Here is a 21206-nt window from a genome sequence, read left to right as displayed (position 1 = left end):
TCCTAGTTTATAAAGGTATGTTGTATTATTAAGTTTTGGGCAAGAACAATCATGAATTCACTTAGAAGTTTGACTTTAAAAGAGTATTGATAACCTAACCACAATTTTCTGAAGAGAGATTTGCATGGTATACACTTACTGTTGCTACAGTTTTCTTCATCACTTCCATCTTTACAGTCATCATCACCATCACACCGGAAAGCACTGGGGATGCACTGTCCATTGCCGCATTCCAGAAGACCCTGACTGTAACATGCTGAGGAAAGCAAAAATGACATTCACTTCATTTGTTTTAACTGTAATTTTTCTTTATTTAATTAATTCTTTATTCAATCAATTATAAGAGAAATTTCATCAATTCCAACTCCCTCATTTTATAGATGAGGGAAGAATAGGGCATGTAAGTGACATGCCTCCCTATGGTCACAAGAAAGTAACAGAGTCAGAATTTGAACTCAGTTCAAATATACTTGCTTTCTTGTTGTTATTTGGTAGTTTCAGTTGCTTCCAGTTCTTTATGACCCCATTTGGGATTTTCTTGGCAAAGATACTGGAGTGGTTTGCCTTTCCTTCTTCAACTCATCTTACAGATAAAGAAACTGAGACAAATAAGGTTAGATGACTTGTCCAGGGCCACACAATATAGTATCTAAGGTCAGATTTAAATTCAGGAATATGAGTCTTCTTGACTCATACACCCAACACTCTATCCATTATGTTGCCTAACTGTCCCTATAATATACTGCCCCTCATACTTCAGTACATACTGAATTGCCACAGATTGCTCTGTTTTATAATATCTGCCTGTGGTTTGTAATAGTCTTTCCTAATTTCCATCTCTCAACTGTCATTTCTTACTGCTCTTCACATGGCTATCTTTAACAGTATTCTTTTTCTAATAGACTGTTTCTAGTTGGTTGAAATCAAGAAGGAAGATGATCAAGTTTGTTAGAATAAGTTAGAATTAATTTAAAAAGATTACTGATTTAAGTCAACAGGCTCTGATTGAAAGGGTAAGAACCTTTCTCACCCCCCAAAAGTGTCCAAGTTTTATTGTACCAGTTTTATGGCTCAGGGATCAGTGATTGTTTTCATTTTTTTTTCTTTTGTGTTCACAAATATGTTCAGGATTACTTAAAGTTTAGATAAGAAAGGTGCTACTATATAGTGATAGGAAAGCAGTCAAGCCTAACCCTGGTATATAATTTACCTTAATGCTCAAAGAAAATGAGATATTTCCTATTATTTAGAAGAATAAAATGGATATTTCTCAGACTAAAACCAAATAAAAGTATAACCTGCTTAACTCTGAACAAGTCATTCAAGATTTATGGACCTCAATTTCCCAATCTGTAAAATGAAAGGGTAGAACTAAAAGACATTTTGTTTCTAACTCCATTATTCTACAATCTGTTTTCTCTGAGGGACAATTAAATTCTGCTAGTCCTTCTTGTCAGTCTAATTAGCTAAATATACTTCTCAAAACTCATTTTAAAAAAACTAATTTTTTAACCAGTGAATCATCTTTTTGTTTTTTAGAAATCTCATTTTATTGATATTTTTGTTTCACATCACTTTTATTTCTGAATATATTTTCCTAACACATGCCAGCTCAAAAATCCTTCCCACCTATCACTGTCTTGGAATGAAGATTAAAAAAGAAAAATGGGGGGGGGGGGCAGCAGGTGGAGAAAGCAATTCAGCAAAATCCTCCATCCTATCAACTTTGTCTTATAGTATCTATAATATTTCATACTCAAAGTCCTCTACCTATTGCAAAGAAAGGAGTTAATTTTTTCCTCTACTCTTCTCCCAGGCCAAGCTTGGACATTAAAATGATATAGTTCTCAGTTTAGTTGTAGGGGTTTTTTTTTTCATTTTAGATTGCATATTGTTTTCCTGGCTCTGTTTCTTCACTCTGTATCAGCTATATTTATCTTCTCATACTTATCTTAATTCTTCACATTCTTTTTTTATGGTACAGTCAAATTTCATAATATTCATGTGCCTCAATTTATTAAGTCATTTTCTAATTGATGGGCATGCATCTTATTTCCAGCTCTTTGCTACACGAGAGCCAACATTTGAAAGAGATTCTGTAAGTCATATTAGTTGTCTATTTAATTTATTCTATTTGATTTTTATATATTTATTATCATTTATTATATATTATTAATGAACTTAATTTTAAAATGTACTATTTAAATCATTTAATAGTACACACAGCTAGGTAATTATTGTGTCTGAGGCTGGATTTGAACTCAGGTCCTCCTGACTCCAGGGCTGGTGTTCTATCCACTGTGCCAACTAGTTGCTCAAAATCACTTAATAGTATATTTGATAAATTAGTTTAAGAGGAATATTCTGTCATCACTCCTAATTTAGTTCTGAGAATAGTTATATTTAGTCCATTTCCTAAAACAAATGCTGAGTTTTATCTAGTAAAAGAACTATTCATTGAGCACTTTCCTTTCCTATGAAAACATTATTTGTGATTGAATTACAAATATTGTCAGTATTCACTGAGAAGCAGACTTTTGTACTTATAGAAAATATGAACTGGGCACCAGAAGCTTTTGGTTCAAGCCTCAGCCTTGGAACTCACTAACTATGTGAGCCTGCGAAATTTATGGACCTTTTTTTGTGTCTCAATCTTCTCCTGCATAAAATGGGAACAATAATATTTACATTTATCTCCCAGGGCTAGTGTAAAGATTAAATGAGAATATGTAAGTAAAATTCTAAAATTAATTAATTAAAGACAAACATTTATTAAGTGTCAACTAAACTCTCATCTCTGTTCAAGAGTTGAAGGATACAAAAACAGAAAAATACCTGACTTCAAAGAGCTTACATTTTACTAGACAACTTACCAAGTAGAATCCAAACAAAACAAAATTTAAAAATCTTGAAGGGCAAGGTAAATGTTATCTATTATTAGTCTTAGTTTAACTTAAAAATAATTATCTTTCTGACAAAATTAAAAATTTACCTATTATCTTTATATGTTTAAAGCCTGAAATAGCTTTTAGTTTTCTTTTTTTGACTACTTTAAAAGTTAGTGGAAATTTAGCATATTTTACTTCAAAAAAAAGTAAATAAAAGATTACAAAACCATGAATAAATCAGAATACTCACAGCAATTGACTTCATCTGACTTATCTAGACAGTCATGGTCACCATCACACAACCAGTCCATTGCTATGCAGCGGCCATCTCCACAGCGATATTCCTTTACAGGATTACAGTCTGGGAAAAAAAAAAGGATGACAAATGAGGAGGAAGTAGAAATCCAGACTAATGGACCAACAATAATAGTTGTACAATTCCTATTTCCGTTCAGCATTCCCCGAAATGCCAACATTCTGACACAATTTAATAACTTTCCTATAGAACTATTTTAATATAGACATTCCTGTGAGATTAGCTCCTTAAAAGAACTACCAACGGAACAAAGCCCAGCTTTTGTTCCTTAGTTGTATGGTTTTTGCAGCCTTGCATCTTAAATCAATCTATTTCTCCCTTAGTCTACTTATAACTAAAAACAGGGTGAGTCATGAGTTTCCTCACACAGACTTGGTAACCTAGGAAAGAAATTAATTTTCCTCAAAAGTTAGCAAATAATGAGAATATAACTTGTTATAACTGTAGATAAAGTTATGGATTACATATCACAATACTCATTGAACTCTAATAGCTAACCTTTCAAGTTAATATCATAGGATCTGTAATACTTAATATGTCTATAGAACCTTAGAGTTTACATTTAACCAATGTTATACTAGTGTGAAGTATGACATAGATAGGCAGACAGATGTGCAATTTTTTTGCAGCCAATCTAACTCAAATCTTATCTTAAATACTAACCTTGTGATCACTTAAGCTCTCTCAGTCACATTTCCCTCAGTTTGAAATAAAATGGCACTAGTAATATTTGCCTTGTGAGTTGTTGTCAGAATCAAATTAGGTAATGCATGTAAAGTGCTTTATAAACCTTAAAGTATCTGTATAAATGCTAGATATTATTGTTGTTATATAAATTACCATTCGAATAATGTAATTCCAGGAGAGAAACCATCTAACAAACTTCCCTCTAAAACTGCTAAACCCTTCTGTCTTCTATTCCATTTGCTAGGATAATCTGAAATTTTTTGACAAAACATAACATGCATGCTTACCACAGTTTTGCTCATCACTTAGATCTCCACAGTCATCATATCCATCACATACAAAACTATAATTAAGGCATTTTCCTGTGTGACAGTGAAATAGATCTTCACTACAATCTGTAAATAAGCAAAATAACAAGTAAATCATTTTATTGAAGAATATTCTAACAAGCTACTGGATCAGATCATAGTTATAGATTTTTACACTTGGAAGATACCATGGAAAACATCCAAACCAAATGTCTCATATTTTACAATAAAACTTAACTTCTTTGAAGACAGTAACTATTTCACTTTTATATGCCACCCAGAACTCAACATAGAGCTAAGTGTACGCAGTAAGTGATTAATGTTTGCTAAAGTTAATTGTATAAAGAAAAAAGTCTGATGAGGCTTAGTGACTTACTCAAAATTGCATGGGGAATAGATTTGTGTTGCTGAGACTAAAGGCTGATCGCTCTAGGCCCTTTAAAGCTCTCTAACTTGTCTATTTTACTACAACAAATTTCTTTTACTTTCTTGAGACTAACTATAGCTTAGATATAACCTCCCAATTTAGTGTGCTTGACATTAAGGTTCTCAAGGTCAACATTTAGTAATATCTCTAAATCAAATCTTAACCTGAAATTTATGAACTTCCTTCGGAGAAACATGATTAGATTTCAGGGGATCTGTGAAATTAATAGGAAAAACTGTATTTTTCTCTCAACTGTAACTGAAATGTAACATTTCATTAAATAATGAATATAAGGGTGATAAAATACAGTAGGATTAGGTGATAAAATACAATTGTGATTTTGTCAATAATAGAAAAAGGTATTTTCATATCACATTATAGTTGTTGCAGATGTCTCAAAATATCATTTATGTGCAGCACTATTTCAAAATTACCACATTAAGAGCCTTTAATGTCCCTATATTTGTTGTCTTATTTAATTACAAAACAAGTTTATACATATATGTGTGTGTGTATATATGCATGTGGATACATATACATAAAACTACAAATTGATTTTTTGATGTTTGATAATTATCTCAATATAACTAATTTCCTTTATAATCATACATTCCTTTATAATCACATATATCATTTTGTTCATTTAAAAACGTCAGTCTGATAATCAGTCCATAGATTTCACCAGACTGTCAAAGGGAACCATGATACAAAAAGGTCAGTAATACTAGCCTTAAATAGTATCAGCGGAAAAAAGTCATTCAAATTCTCTCCATTGATCATTGCTCCTATGGCAGTTTTTTAAATATTTTGTTTGCATGATTATGAAAATCTAATTGCTCTAATGAAGACTAAAGGCCATTAAATATAACATTTGCCTTTAAAATTACTCTAGGGTTGGCTTATCTCAGCTTTTTGTTGTTATTCAGTCATTTTAATCATGTCTGACAGTATAATCTTTAGAGCAGATAAGGTTAATTTGAGAACTTCTTTCAGGTAGCATTGTTAACTCTTTGTACCAAAAATATATATATAGTTCTATTGGAAGTTCTGAAAGCTCCCCTCTTTATGAATTTATCTTCTTGAGACTATGAAACTGGGAATAATGAGAAGAAGTTTACAAGCCATATTTATTTCTGAAAGAAAAACTTCCTAAAAATTAAAGCTGACCAGATAGGTACCCCCCAAAAAAGTTAACTACCCCTCAGTGGCAGTCTTCCATCAGATGGATGAATAGACATTACTTGTTGGGGATATTTGTGGAGGGAATTACCGTTTAGAAATGTGAATTCAACATAAAGGAATAAAATTTTTGTCCTGCAAGTGGACTACATGGCCTCCAGAAAGCCTTTCCAAATCTGAGGTGCTAGGAAAGGCACTATCTTTTTTAAAATAACCTTTCATTTTGATAATCAGAAAAAATTATTGGGCCTCTCATATTTTTTCAGAAGCAGTACACAGTAGTCATATTTAGTTTAATATCAAATCACCATGTGAAACAATGTAATGAATTTGTCTTCCAAAAATTAGAGCAGAGAGATATGTAAGAGAGAAATCCGTCATTATCTAACAAGTTAATAGATTCAACTTTCCTCTACCATGATTTACACACTTAAACAAGAACTTTTTTAAGAAGTTCTTTTCAGAGGTAAGATACAAAATGATCTGTTTGCAGAAACAATCTGTTGACTTCAGTGAAGTCTGGCCAATTGGTAAATACACAAAATTTAACCAGAAGTACTTCATTGCAGAGCCTGGACAACACAGTAAACACTAAAGATCATAGTGCTGCCTTTTATTCCAGTAAATGTTTATTTGAACTTAGAATAAGAGAAGACGTCAGCACAGTTTGCTGCCTTGCAAATCAAGACTTTCCCAAAAATGCTTTCTGAGGTTGCCTTGCTCTACATAAGCACAATTTTGCATAACTCATGCTGTTCAAAGTATAACCTTTTTACATTAATAAACACGAGAGGAAATATCGAAAAGTTCTTGCATGAGCTCATTAACATGTATTCACTTTAGAGTTTTGATAGGCTCACATAATCTTCCTTTCTGTAAAGGAAAACTAGATAAATACACCCCCCAAAAAAAAAAATTTTAAATAAGAGGAGAAACTTATCAAGAGTTTAGCAAAATCTACTCTATCTCCTATCACTGTTTATAAATGTAAACATGTTTCTTTGATTCCATTTTCAAATATGCATATTAAACATCTCTCTATTTCCACACAACACAAAATTAGTTACCATTCAGAATCAAAGAAATCTAAGGCCAAATTTCAGATTTTAGTTAATCCAACTGTCTAATTTTGAGTTCAGTTCATTTAACCAAAGTCAAATGTTTCAACATGAACAAAAATCACAGTCTGTTGACTCCCTGTCATAGCTCTTTCCACTATTTCATAAGGATTCCACTATTGTGCAGTAATGCCTCCTCTTACAGTCTAATTCATATCCTACCTCCTCCATGAAGTCTTCCAATACCAAATCATCTCTTAACATATCACTATGAACAGAAGGTTTATTATTGCTAACATTCTATACCTATTACATACTACAATATGACATTTTAAGGATTGAATTTATTTGGTTTTAACTATACCATATTGATGGAAAATTTGTGGCATTTATACATTTTGTGTTTTATTAAACATATACTAAATGCAATTTAACCTTTTTTTTGAAGTCTTAGGAGCATTATTTTGCATATGAATGATGTGCTATACTCTAATGCAATTTGATGTCTTCTGGGAATTTTGAGGTATATAAAGCTACTTGACTCTACATTGAATAGCTCTAGTTTTTGTTTGCTTTATATAATTTTTCTTTCTGCTCCTTTGCCCTAAGCAGAATTGTTATTAGTATATGACTATTAGCTAACCTATCTCCAATCCTGACTCTGGATTTTTACCCTTTACCCCTGTTCAATTATCACCCCTACTATACACAGACACAAATATGTATGTGTATATGTGCTTTTATATATATATATATATATATATATATATATATATATATATATATATATATATATACATACATACATACACACACACACAGCTTACCTTTCTCCATGTTTAAATTCCCAGGGCATACCATTGTTCCTGACATATGTGGTGCTCAATAAAGATCTTATATGTGTATCTACCTATTTATCTATCTATCCATTTACCCTTAGGAGACTTTTGCAACTTTAATATTCTATCTACTTAACCAAGGAAGAACTATAAATTGTCACTGAAAATTCACTGAATCTGTAACTTTATATTAGATACAATGTAAAGTCAATGTACTCTTTTTAAAAAGCCCTAATAAAAAATTAACATAAATAAAGAAAAGAAAACGAAAATGAAAAATCCTAAGCTTCTATATCTTCCTTCCAATGCTGCTAAAAGCCCTTTCCTACTTATTTCTGGTTTGCAGTTGTGTTTCTTTGTTAAAATTGACAGATTTGGGGTAAATTACTAAACTTCTGTTTCTACTAAACCTCAGTTTCTACTAAACCTCTGCTTCTCATTCATAAAATTGAGGCGATAGAATTAGATGGTCTTTCAGATTTCTCCCTTTTGTAAACATTCTTTAAGTCTAAGTCTACCAGATTATTAATAATAATGATTAATAAAAACTAACATTTCTACAGTGCTTTAAGGTTTTTTTCAGGACCCCAGAAAATGGAATTTCCTACAACTGTAACCTTCCAAAAGGCTAGGAAAGTCATGCTCCCTGATTACTTAAATCGGGGGGGGGGGGTTGTTAACATCATGTCCCAAAGTAAAATCGTCTTCCTCTGTCCACTTCCCCCTGTCTCTCTTGTTAATCCATTCTAATCCCACCACTCTCCTATACCTTTCCTTCTCTAGTTACACTTTTGACTATGCCTTCTGGAACCTCTGTTCAGTTGTTAATAAATTGACCTTTATCCTGGTCTCCTAGACCTCTTTTCATAGTGTTCTGCTTCTTATAATAATTAATAATAATAACAAATACTTAGTATTTATATAGCACTTTAAGGTTTATAAAGCACATACACATACAGATACACACTCTCACACATATATAATTTCATTTAATACTCACTACATCATCATTTCATAGATGAGGAGAGTGAGACTGAGAGTAACATCCTCAGCTTTACATAGCTAACAATTGTCCAAAGTAGGAATCACACTCAGAGCTTCCTATATCTGAGTGGTACACAATTACAATTAGATGTCTTATGGAAACTTAATTTTCTTTGGAAGATACTATATTTTTAGTCATCCTTTACAGTTCTGATTGTTTCTTTGTTCGTGTTCCCCAAAACTCTGAGACATATTTCCTCCTCATCACTCAGAAAATTCTCTTCTCAAGAAGTTAACTGTACTCCTGTTTCTTCTCTGCCCCACATCTTTGATCTTCCACCCCTGTTCTAGCTTCCCTTTCTTCAAAGTTTTGACTTTCTCCTGAAACAGTACAACTATGTAGATTATTGACTACCCTCTTCTGCTCTCTGTTGATGTCCCAGGATATTCAACCCTGGATCACACCATCTGCCTTTTCCACTTATATTTCTACGTTGTTGAAAGTCACTGAAGCAAGCTATGCCATCATAGCAACTAGATCCTCTGTAAATTCATATCATTTAACCTTAGCTGGGCTTTCATAGTGAAGGGGAAAAACTTTTATTCTTCTTTCATTGATTCTCCATCACACTATTCTAAATAGCTTTCCAAATTTTCTTCTTATAAGATCTATACTTCCTTCACCCTGTCTAAACAGACATCTTTGCCTCCTGCTAGAGGCCATCCACCATGACTTACTTTTTCTTTTCTCCATACCTCAAGACATCACCTACATCTTTATTCATTTTCTCCTTCCTTTACTCCTGCCTCTGAAAAGGGGGTAACTCTTCTCTCTGCTGAAGTTAAATCATCTAGATCCTCTCCAATCTCCTTCATGAACATGGCCCATTTATCATATTGTCTTATTTGTGAAAAGCAGCTAGGTAGTGCAGTCAATCAGAGCACTGGACTTGGTATAAGGAAGATTTATCTTTCTGAGTTCAAGTTTGGTCTCAGACTTTTACAGGGTGACCCTAGTCAAATCATTTAATCCTCTGTGCCTCAGTTTCCTCATTTGCAAATGAACTGGAGAAGAAAATGGCAAATCACTCCAGTATCTTTGCTAAAAAAATCTCAAATGGGGTCACAAAGACTTGGACATAACTGAAACGATCTAACAACAATTTAACTGTGAACACTTACTTACAGACCTATTCATTTCTCAACTCTTGACAAATGGTTTTTCAACCCCCCCCACTCTACTGGCACTGTCCTTTCCAAGGCTACAAATGAACTTTTAAATGGTAACTCTGGTGGCCTAAAAAGTAGTGTGAAAAACTGCTTCATGTTTAAGATAAGGATTTGGTTTTAGACTCCTGAGAGATGTGAATTAGCACTAAAAGTTAATGCATCTTTGTTCAGTCATTTTAAAGTCTTTGCGGTCTCTTAATACGTCTTTTGTATTTAGGAAATAAATATTTTTCTATAGGATTAATATTGTTCCTTGAGTATCTTTGTACTCCTCTTTGGCATGGCCTAGATATAAGTCTAAGTAACTTGTCTCCAGGGTGCCAAAGTTGGGATCTAATCATCCAAATATTGGGACAAAAGGGAGCCTACTCCTCACTCTCTAACTGGGGCCAAGTTCACCTAGAACTGAACCAAGCCCAGACCACATGCAGGGTCCCAGAGTACATGAGTCCCTTAGGGAGAAAGAATAGACTTAGACCCCCATGCTCTTTGGGTTGAGACCTATTCACTTTTTTAAAATGAAGATCTATTTAGTTTCTTTTCCATTTGTACTTTTAACTTGGTTTATCACTGAAAAGGCTAAGATCAAATTAAAGAGGTAGTTTAATCAGGAATCAATATGAAAAAAGATGCCCATCAATTTTTTTTTTACCTGAATGAGTCACTCAGGCCGGACAAAGTGCTTTGACTAGCAGGCCTGTATGTACATAGCTTCTGGCTATCTGTTTAGCCAAAAGAGACATAAACATATGTGCCTTTGTCTCTGTTATAAAATTTTATGTACTGTTGGAAGGAAAAATGTCCTTCCCCCCAATACATACAAGTAGCCCTTACGGTCTATTATACAGGTTTGAAAAACAAAAAATATTTTAAGTCTTCTCTTCAAGGAAGCTTTCCATTCCTACAGAAGAAGCTGTTGAACTCCTATTTGAAATTACAGCTTTAAACAAGCTTTAAAAGGTCTATGAACACCCACTGAGTAGCTGTCAAAAACTAAACCAAGAGCAGTCTATGCAAATGTTCTTTACGGTTATTATTATGTTGACTCATGGGCTCCTGAACAGACTCACTGTGTTACCCATAGAAGGTGAAAAGATTCTGTGACCTACTGCAATGCCTCTCGTCGCTCCAGTCATCACAATCATTGAAGCCATTACACTGCAGCTTTCTGGGAATGCAGATTCCACTGGCACAGAGAAAGCTCTCACCTCCTCCACACAGCACTGAAAAAAGGGGGAAGGAGAACATGGAGTTGAGAGGGTTTCAAATTGTTTTCCAAAATGAATCGAGAGAGGAAAAAAACCCTTCTACCCTTACTTTTCAATGGACTTTGTGTTCAGACCTCTCCAATCCCTTCATCATTATTTTCCTTTGGCACATTGAAACATCAACTATCTAATTAACTAGGTATAACTTAAATAATTCTTGTTGTAGAAAAGCAAGAGGAAATCCACTAATTGGTTTGTAGAATAAATACTTTCTGTGAGACAACTTCTGGGGAGGAAAACATACCATAGGAGAATGTTCTACCTAATAACAGTGAATTATTTAAAATTGCAGTCAACAAACATACAAAATTGTGTCTATTCCTATGATGTGAAACAACATTAAGGGTGAAGTTAGTTAATCACACAGAGCTCTCATAATTTCTACTATAGTTGTTTATTAAGCATTCAAAGTTAACCTCAGACAAAATGCTTCCTAAAAACTGAGGTAAAGGATGTTAGCATCCCGTTAGGTGCAGGTGACCTTAGAGAGAGGAGGAAATCTGGTATGGTGGATAGGGTACTAGACTGGTAGTCATGAAGATCTGAATTCAAATCTCACCTTTGATAACTGTGTCATGTTGGACAAGTTATATCATATCTCTGAGACTAATAAGGAAAATGAATATAAAACGTTCTGTGGAATCTAACTCATAGGGTTTTATAAAAGGTTCAGTTTTGATAAACAAGTCAGCCCATATTTTTTAAGTATTAACTATGTGCCAGAAATCAAGAAAGGCAGACAATGATTCCTACTTTCAAGAAATCCACAGCATATTGAGGGAAGTAAATGACAAATAACTATTTACAAACCAGATACATGTATTCACAGACATATGTGTATAAATATATATATTTTTGTACACAGATATTTACAATTATATATGTCTGTATTGACATAAGTGGAATTTGCATTTTATTTAAGAAGATGCAATTGTTCAAAAGAAGATACGTGCACATCTGTTCACATATGTGTATGTGTCATTTGTATATATATATATGTATATATATATTTACAACTATGCTTGTAATTATATGTGCATATATAGGAAGTTCAGAGTTTAGTGAAGGAGACAACATGAAACAAAAATGGACAAACAAAATATATGTGTATATACATACACACACAAGCTTGATTGCCTCGGTTTCCTCATATTCAAATGAGCTAGAAGAGAAAATGGCAAACCACTCCAGTATCTTTGCCAAGAAAACCCCAGATGGGATTATAAAGAATCTTACATAACAATAACAAAAAAGAATGAATATAACATGTACATGTATAGGAGTGTGTATGTAATTTATGTATATATATATATATGTATGTATTTAGGTGCATACTATACATAACAGATATATAGATACTGCATATACATAATATGTTATATATTATATATTCATCACATATAACATACACAGAAGAAATAGGAAAGCACTACACTTAAGGAGGAAATAGGAAAGGCTTCATGCAAAATTATAACAAACAAACCTAAAGAAAGACAAAGAACTTAAGAGGTAGAGGTGGATTTGGAGAGTTTCAGGTAAAAAGACCAGCCAAGGAAAACTGTATCACAAACATGTACATACAAACACTCACTCAAAGCATTATATAATTATTAATAACTAGTTTTATATTAAATTAAGAAGGTTTTGCCCTAATAAAATCAATGTTGCCAAAACTAGAAGGAAAGCAGAAAGCTGGGAAACAATCTTCAGAACCAGGAGTTCTGATAAAGGTCTCATTTCTAAAATATATAGAGAAGTGCATCAAATTTATAAGGTTATAAGTCATTCCCCAATTAATATATGGATAGCTTTCAAATAAAGAAATTAAAGCTATATATAATCATATGAAAAATGCTTCAAATCATTATTGATTAGTGAAATGCAAATTAAAATAACTATGAGGTATCACTTCACACCTATCAGATTGGCTAAGATGAGAAAAAAGGAAAATGATCAATGTTGGAGAGGTTGTGGGAGGACTGGGACATTGATGCATTGCTGGAGGAGTTGTGAAATGATCCAACTGTTCTGAAGAACAACATGGTACTATGCCCAAAGAGCAATAAAATAGTTCATACCCTTTGTCCTAGCGATTCCAATTCTTGTCTATACCCAGAAGAAATCATAAAAAAGTGGGAAAAATTCCACATGTTCCAAAAGATTCTTAAACATCTTTTTGTAGTAGCAAAAAATTGGAAATTGATGGGATGCCTATCAATTGGGGAATGACTAAACAAATTATGGTTTATGAATATTAGGGAATATCATTGTAAATGGCCAGACTGTAGAGAAACACGGAATGAGTTAGGGGATCTGATGCTGAGCAAAGGGAGCAGAACCAAGAGAACAATGTACACATTAACAACAACATTATGAGATGAACAACCTTGATGGAATCAGCTTCTCTCAACAGTTCAGAGCTAGGACAATCATGTTAGACCAGTTATGGACAATATTATCCCCATCCAGAAAAACAAAGCAAAACAAATGAACCAAAAAGAAAAACTAACCCTTCCAAATCTGATGAACACTCTAGAAAAAAAATTATCTCTTATGTATCTCTTTCCCTTATAATCCTAATTCCTCATACCAAAAATCAGTAATCTGTAAACATGTTTACCAAAACACAGGTATTTACAATGTTAACCTGACTATTTGCTGCTAAGGGAAGGAAAAGAGGAAGGAAATTTTGTAACTTAAAAATATACATATACATATGGATGAATGTTGAAAATTTAAAACTAATAAAAAATTAATAACTACTCTTTCATTTTACACTTGGGAAATGAGCTCCAGAAAGGAGCCAATCAACTAGCTTGTTAGCTATAAGTAGAATCCAAGTGATCTGACAGTACTCTTTCCCTTATACCAGAGAGTTTTCTCAGAACCTATTTTGGTAAAGAGGAACACAAAATGAAATTGAAAAGTCATATTTTGCTTCCAAGTTAACTCTGACATTAATTTTCATTGTTGACACACATTCAATTTCAACTTCCATTTTGATCCTTACAATTTATTTTTGGGATTTAAAGTGAGGAAAGACCACAGAAGGGAGAAAAACCTTCTGTCTAAAGATCAGGCAAAAGAGCAAAGCGTAAGTCAACAATAAAAACCATCAAGCAATTAATGGAATAAGGCTTGAAAATGAGTCTCCATATTACAACAATAATAAAGAAAGATTTAATTTTATATCCCCATTTCAAGCAAAAGCCAACAAAGCAAGTGGCATAAAAGGAATCCTCAATTCAGCTTAGAAGGAAAATAGAAAAGAACAAAGTAGACCTATGTGTAGCTCACCCAGGGAGTATGACTTCTATGGAGAGATTGTTGAATTCAGTTTGAAAAAAAAAAACATTCCTTAATTAATTTTGCAAACTAACAACAAAAGTTTAGATACTTCTACTACTAAAAGACTACGCTACTGTCAGCACCCTATGTATTTCAATATCCTGGGACCAAACCACCATCTCTATGACGTAGGTATAGTTGGGCTTTGCCTTTTATCGATCCCAAAACAAGCACTCAATACTCTGGAAAATGAAGAGTAGCTTGTTTTGGTTTTTTCTAGTTATTGTTTCCTAAGCATCAAGCACCCTTCAGCATTTATTTCTTAAACGAGTAAAAAATGGATATGGATCATTCTATCCATGATATTGTAAAACAGAGAATATAAAGTTATATAACTTCTGTGATGCTCCAGAACTGAAAGGAACCTTAGTATTAAGTCTTTTGTGATATAGACATATTAATAGAGCACTGTTGGCATAGCTATGAATTGGGGGGTTTTTTGTTCTTTTTATTTATAATGTTTATTTTCAGTACTAAATTCTTTTCCACATTCTACCTTCCCCTATCCATTAAGAAGGCAAGAAAGATGATACCCATTATACATCTAAAGTCTCACATAAAACATATTTCCTCATTAACCATGGTTTAAAAGAAAGGGAGGGGGAGGGAAGGAGGGAGGGGGAGGAAGGGGAAGAGCAACAAAGGGAGGGAGAGATGAAAGAATGAAGGGAGGGAGGGAAGGAAGAAAGGAAGGAAGGGAAGGAGGGAGGGAGGAAAGGAAGGGAGAGGGAAGGGAGGAGGGAGGGATGGAAAGAAGGGAGGGGGAGGAGGAAAAAGAAAATAAATGTTTTAATCTGCAAAAATTAATGCATCAGTTCTTCATCTAGAGATAGATAGTATACATACACACACACACACACACACACACACACATATATATATATATATATACTTTACCCCAGAAACCCCACTGAAAGGCACATATCCCAAAGAGGAAATAGTTTTTTAAAAGTCACAAAACACCATACAACCATTCATACAAATATTTTGTCTAGTAGTAAAGAATTGGAAACAAAATAAATGCCACTAATTGGAAAATAGCTAAACAAGCTGTGGTATATGAATGTAAGGAGATATTACTGTGTTGTAATGATGACTATGTTGAGTGCAGAGAAGCATGGGGATATTTATATGAATGAATAAAAAAGGAAAATAAGCACTACAAAGGAAACAAAATACCCAATAAAATAAATGAAGCTAAATGCTGTGAAATTATATTTTCTAGTTTGGGTTCTAAAGTATATTTATGAAAAGACATTCCCTTCCTATTTTTTCCCTTTTTTATGGGACCAAGGTTGAGATGTGAAGGGAACATTGTATATGATGTCAGACTTGGCTAATGCTATGGTTTTGCGGACCATTTTCCCTCATTTGCATTATTCATAATAAGGTATAACTCTCTGGGAAGGGTTTGAGAGAGAATGATTTATTTGGAAATGTTCTTTAAAAAACTTTAATTTAAAAAATTTAATCAATTTCTATAAAAGTCATAATATGGAACTGACTAAATCACATTTCAGTAGAACCATTTAGAAAATTACAGCTTCAGTATCTATCTGAAACCTTCAACAAGAAATAAATTCAGTGGGGAGAGGCTAGAGGCATTCCCAATAAGACCAGGGGTGAAACAAGGATGCCCATTATAACCACTACTATTCAATATCATATTAGAAATGTTAGCTTCAGCAATTAGAGAAGAAAAAGAAATTGAAGGAATTAGAACTGGGAAGGAAGAAATAAAACTCTCACTCTTTGCAGATGACATGATGGTCTACCTAGAGAATCCCAAGAAATCATCCAAAAAACTACTGGAAACAATTAGCAATTTTAGCAAGTTTGCAGGATATAAAATAAATCCTCATAAATCCTCAACTTTTCTATATATGACTAGCAAGATACAGCAGGACAAGGTAGAAAGAGAAATCCCATTCAAAGTAACCTCAGACAATATAAAATACCTGGGAGTCTATTTGCCAAGGCAGACTCAGAAACTTTTTGAAAACAATTATAAAACACTTCTCACATTAATTAAATCAGATTTAAATAACTGGGCAAATATCAACTGCTCATGGATAGGTAGAGCTAATACAATAAAAATGACAATTCTACCAAAACTAAACTACCTGTACAGTGCCCTACCAATCAAAAATTCCAAAAAATTACTTTTAAGAGTTAGAAAAAGTTTTAAGTAAAGTCATATAGAGAAATAAAAAGTAAAGAATTTCCAGGGATTTAATGAAAAAAAAAGTGCAAAAGAAGGGGGTTTAGCTCTACTTGATCTAAAATTATATTATAAAGCATCAGTCATCAAAACTATCTGGTATTGGCTAAGAAATAGAGTGGTGGACCAGTGGAATAGACTAGGTGCAACAGCAAGAAACGATTATAGTAATGTGCTGTCTGATAAACCCAGAGACCAGCTATTGGGATAAAAACTCTCTCTTTGATAAAAATTGCTGGGAAAATTGGAACTTAGTATGGAAGAAACTTAGATTAGACCAACACCTCACACCCTATATCAAGATAAGATACAAATGGATACAGGCTTTAGACATAAAAAACAATATTATAGGCAAATTAGAAGATCAAGGACTAGTTTACCTGTCAGATCTATGGAAAGGGAAGCAGTTTATGACAAAGGAAGAGATGGAGAGCATCACTAAAAACAAACTAGATGATTTCGATTACATTAAATTAAAAAGCTTTTGCACAGATAAAACCACTGTAACCAAGATCAGAAGAAATGTAATAAACTGGGAAACAATCTTTACAACTAATGTTTCTGACAAAGGATTCATTTCTAAAATATACAGAGAACTGAGTCATATTTTTTAAAAAAGCCATTCCCCAGTTGACAAATGGTCAAAGGATATGCAAAGGCAATTTACAAATGAGGAGATCAAAGCAATCCATAGTCATATGAAAAATTGCTCTAAATCATTACATATTAGAGAAATGCAAATTAAAGCTTCTCTGAGATACCACCTCACACCCCTCAGACTGGCCAATATGACCAGAAAGGATCATTGTTATGTTCATTTTTAATATTAATTTCTATCTAGGAAACAGTGAGGCCTTTTCCTTTATTACCTTATCCCATGTGCCTGATGCTTTTCAATAGCTAGATGGTAATACTTAGATAAATTTAAAACACATTTGTGTCATAGTGGCATCTTCAATTGAACCTTATAAGCAAGATTGGCTATATAGCTGACAGCTCCAATATGATATGAATTATGGGACCCAAATTTCTACAGCACCTAAAAGCTCAATCCTGTGCTTATTATTTGACCTTGTTATAATCTCAAAGAAATAATATAAATAGCATTTTATGTCTGAAGTAGTTTATCATTTTATCTAGTCAAACATCTAATGCAAACACAAATTCTGATTTCAGGAGGGGGATCAAAATGTTTCAAAGCTCAGGAAGCTGGGCTCAGACACCAGAAGAAAGGAAAAGTACAAAAAGAAAAGTTTTACCTATATCTGAATTTAAATGATCCCACCTATAGGCTCAACAGTGGTTATCAGTCTCAAGTCTACTACAAAGTCCTTTCAGAACTATCTGCTTTCTTTTTAAAAAATGTATAATGGATTTTTTTTTAAAACAGTGCCTTTATTTCCCAATAATTTCCCCTGGCAATAGAGCACTCCCTTCTAACAAAAAAGCAGAGTTACAAAAACAACATGTAGATAAAATAATGTTATGGCCAACTGACTCTGAAGTCAATTCTGAATCCTAATACCGTATTTTGTGTGTGTGGAGTAGCCTATTCAGCTTCAGCAAGTCACCTATCTAGTGTGTCACATACAAAAAGTGTTCAATAATTTTTTTTAATACTCCAACAAACAATGTTACTTAATGTATCACACTAACAGAAATGGAAGTTTACTTTTTTCCCTATATAGCCCTTACCAGCACTCAGTAGAGTTAATATAAATTCAGTAAACAATCAAATAGATATTCTTCACTATGATACCATTCTTCATTTCATACTCTCCCCCAAAGGCTATTCATGGATGTTTTCATTAAATGAGAATCAGTTTTAGTGAAACAATTGTAAGAGCAAAATTCTTCCAAAATGGAATGATCTGAAGATTAACTAGGTCACTGGTTCAAATTGTTCCTTTATAATGTAATTAAACTCTGTCATATTGAAACTATGCCAAGCTTTATGTTAAACTGAAAGCTACTAAACTAAAAGTACTTCCTCAAGGGGGTTTGTACCATGTGGCAATTCCATAAATACTTCTTACTTACTAAAAATGTGATTGATCAAGGTCACATTTCCAAAGGTAAATATTTGGCTAATTCTAATATTAATCAAGAAATTACCTGAAATTGATAAATGAGAAAAAAGCAAACAGTCTTTAGAAACATATAAGGCACTTCCAGGAAATGTGTCACCATTTAGCATTTAAGGAATGACTAGTGAACAGAGGAGATTTGTTTTTTAAGTCCTGTAAAACAGACCTTAAATCTAATTAGACAAAATACAAAGCAGACCTGTATGATGAATGTCCAAAATATGTTGTTAAAGCTGAAAAAACTTAATTTTCAAACTACATATATGTGAGCCAATATATCTTAATTTAGCTAATGTTAACAAAACTTCAAAACAAAGACACAAATCTAAAAAGATATAGGAATATGTCATCTTATGGTTTAATGTCTTAACAACTCCAAGGATTCCCATTTGGGAAAGTAAATTCATTAAAAATTGACCAGGATATATGGATTGATATTTATAGTTTCCTGCTAAGTCAAGCAATAAAATAAGTCCAAATCCTAAATAAAAAGGTGGATTAAAGAGTCAGCCCTATAGGCTAGCTCTAAGAGGAAGGAATAGGCATCTGGCTATCTCAGGCTATCCCCAAAATACATGATTCTAAGACCTTCACAATGCTTTCAAAATGTTTTTAAGGATGCAAAATAACAAAACAATTTAAGGACAATTAGAAAGTATTGACAGTTAAACAAACAGTTTAAGAATTTCTCCAAATTGTCCTCATGTGCTTCAAAAATGACATTTTACAGATACTAGGATTCATAAAAAGTTAATAGTTAAAGACTAAATAGCATATTTTGACAGATTTCAAAGAATACAGTTGATGTCAAATACCTTAATTCATTTAAATCTATTGAAAATAAAGGATGCTCTGTATATATTAAAGTTCAGAAAGGAAATTAAAAGCCATATATATACATAGGGCTGTATCTGGAAAAGCCATAGATGTCTGTGTTTGTATGTGTGTGTGTTTGTGTGTGTGTGTGTGTGTGTGTGTGTATGGAAGTGGAGGGGGGAGAGAGAGTGTTAATGCTTTCATGAAAACTATGAATTCAGTCCTAACATATACAACAAAGATTAAGAACAAAATGAACACAAGAAAAAAATCAATATAGTCTACAAAATTTTTAAGCGAATTTATATTGAACCAAGTTAATGTCAGAAAAAATCTGTTTATAGAGGCAAATGCAATCCAACTTTCAGTTTTGAATTTCTTTTTGACTTTTGGTCAGTTGTTTCAATCATGTCCAATTCTTCACAATCCCATTTGTCTCTTTGGCAAAGATACTGGAGTGGTTTGCCATTTTTTTCTCCAACTTATTTTATAAATGAAGAAGAGGAGGCAAACAAGGTTAAAAAGTGCCTTGCCCAGGATCAGCTAAGTAAGTGTCTGAGGTTGGATTTGAAATCAGTTCTTCCTGACTTCAGGCCCAGAGCTCTATCCACTGAGCCACCTAGCTGAATCCTTTGAGATTACCTTTGATTTACACTTGTATAATACAATATACAATACATGTATAATAATAAATCTTATGAATACCACAGTTTGTCATTTGCCAATTGTCTCTCCATTAAAATGTGAGTAAGAGATTGTCTCTGATTTTGGCTTTCCTTGTATCCTTAATATTTAGCATTGCGCCTGGGTCTTCATAAACTCTTAATAAATACCTATTCTTGGCTTGAGACTTTTTTTGTCCTTTGTTATTGTATTTCCAATGTCTAACATAGTGAAGACCCTGAATACTTTCCAGCTAAATGAATGAATATCTACAAATATGATGAAATTACCAGTGCTTTTGTCATATTATATGATCTAGGTACCAAAAAATACAAAACTTCTACCTGTTGATTGATTCCAATTATTTTGCTAGATGTTAAGAATACAAAAAAATGAATATTTCAGACTGTATATAAAATTCAACTTTAGCTGCTTCTACCCCTCTGGTTCCAATTGGAGATGGCACTGCTATGGAAAGTGATGGGAGCAGAAGCATTGGAATTGGTCCAACTGCACTGGATTTGCTTGGAGTAGCCTCACATGGTTTACATTCAACATGCCTAAATAGAACTAAGGGCAGCATATTGAGAGATATTTTGTCATATTCAAGCACCTATTGTTTATCTCCTCCATATGAGAGTACAGTGGCCTGATCCAGGACCATACTAGTCCATGGTGTGATCTTGCTTCTGTTCTGGGGATCCTACTTTCTTTCTCTGACCTCTCAACTAAGTAAATATCCCTTTTATGAATTCTGGCTCATCCCACCCTAGTCTGCTGGGGTTCTTGGCTGAAGCATTCTCCTGACTGGGTTGGGCCAAGAGATCCAGTTCAAAATAAGAGCTGCTAGTGGTGAATAATCTATAGGATGGTGAGTTAGATCTGAA

General features: G+C 33.3%; 1 protein-coding gene across 2 annotated transcripts in view; it reads right to left on the bottom strand.

Moving 5' to 3' along the window:
• CORIN (corin, serine peptidase) overlaps positions 1-21206 on the bottom strand; it is a 211302-nt gene that overhangs the window by 62089 nt on the left and 128007 nt on the right. Inside the window, exons 6-9 of one of the 2 annotated variants that reach the window (XM_074229502.1) lie at positions 11026-11139; positions 4179-4286; positions 3139-3249; positions 140-256 (exon numbers count right to left, since the gene is read on the bottom strand). In XM_074229502.1, coding sequence (XP_074085603.1) covers positions 140-256; positions 3139-3249; positions 4179-4286; positions 11026-11139 — 450 coding nt within the window. The remainder of the gene's footprint in view (positions 1-139; positions 257-3138; positions 3250-4178; positions 4287-11025; positions 11140-21206) is intronic. The other variant, XM_074229503.1, reaches the window with a different exon arrangement.

This window comes from Macrotis lagotis, chromosome 3 (genome assembly GCF_037893015.1).
Source record: "Macrotis lagotis isolate mMagLag1 chromosome 3, bilby.v1.9.chrom.fasta, whole genome shotgun sequence".
NCBI lineage: Eukaryota > Metazoa > Chordata > Mammalia > Peramelemorphia > Peramelidae > Macrotis > Macrotis lagotis.
The sequence above is the reverse complement of the archived record's forward strand: the minus strand, read 5'-3'. Positions and strand labels throughout refer to the sequence as shown.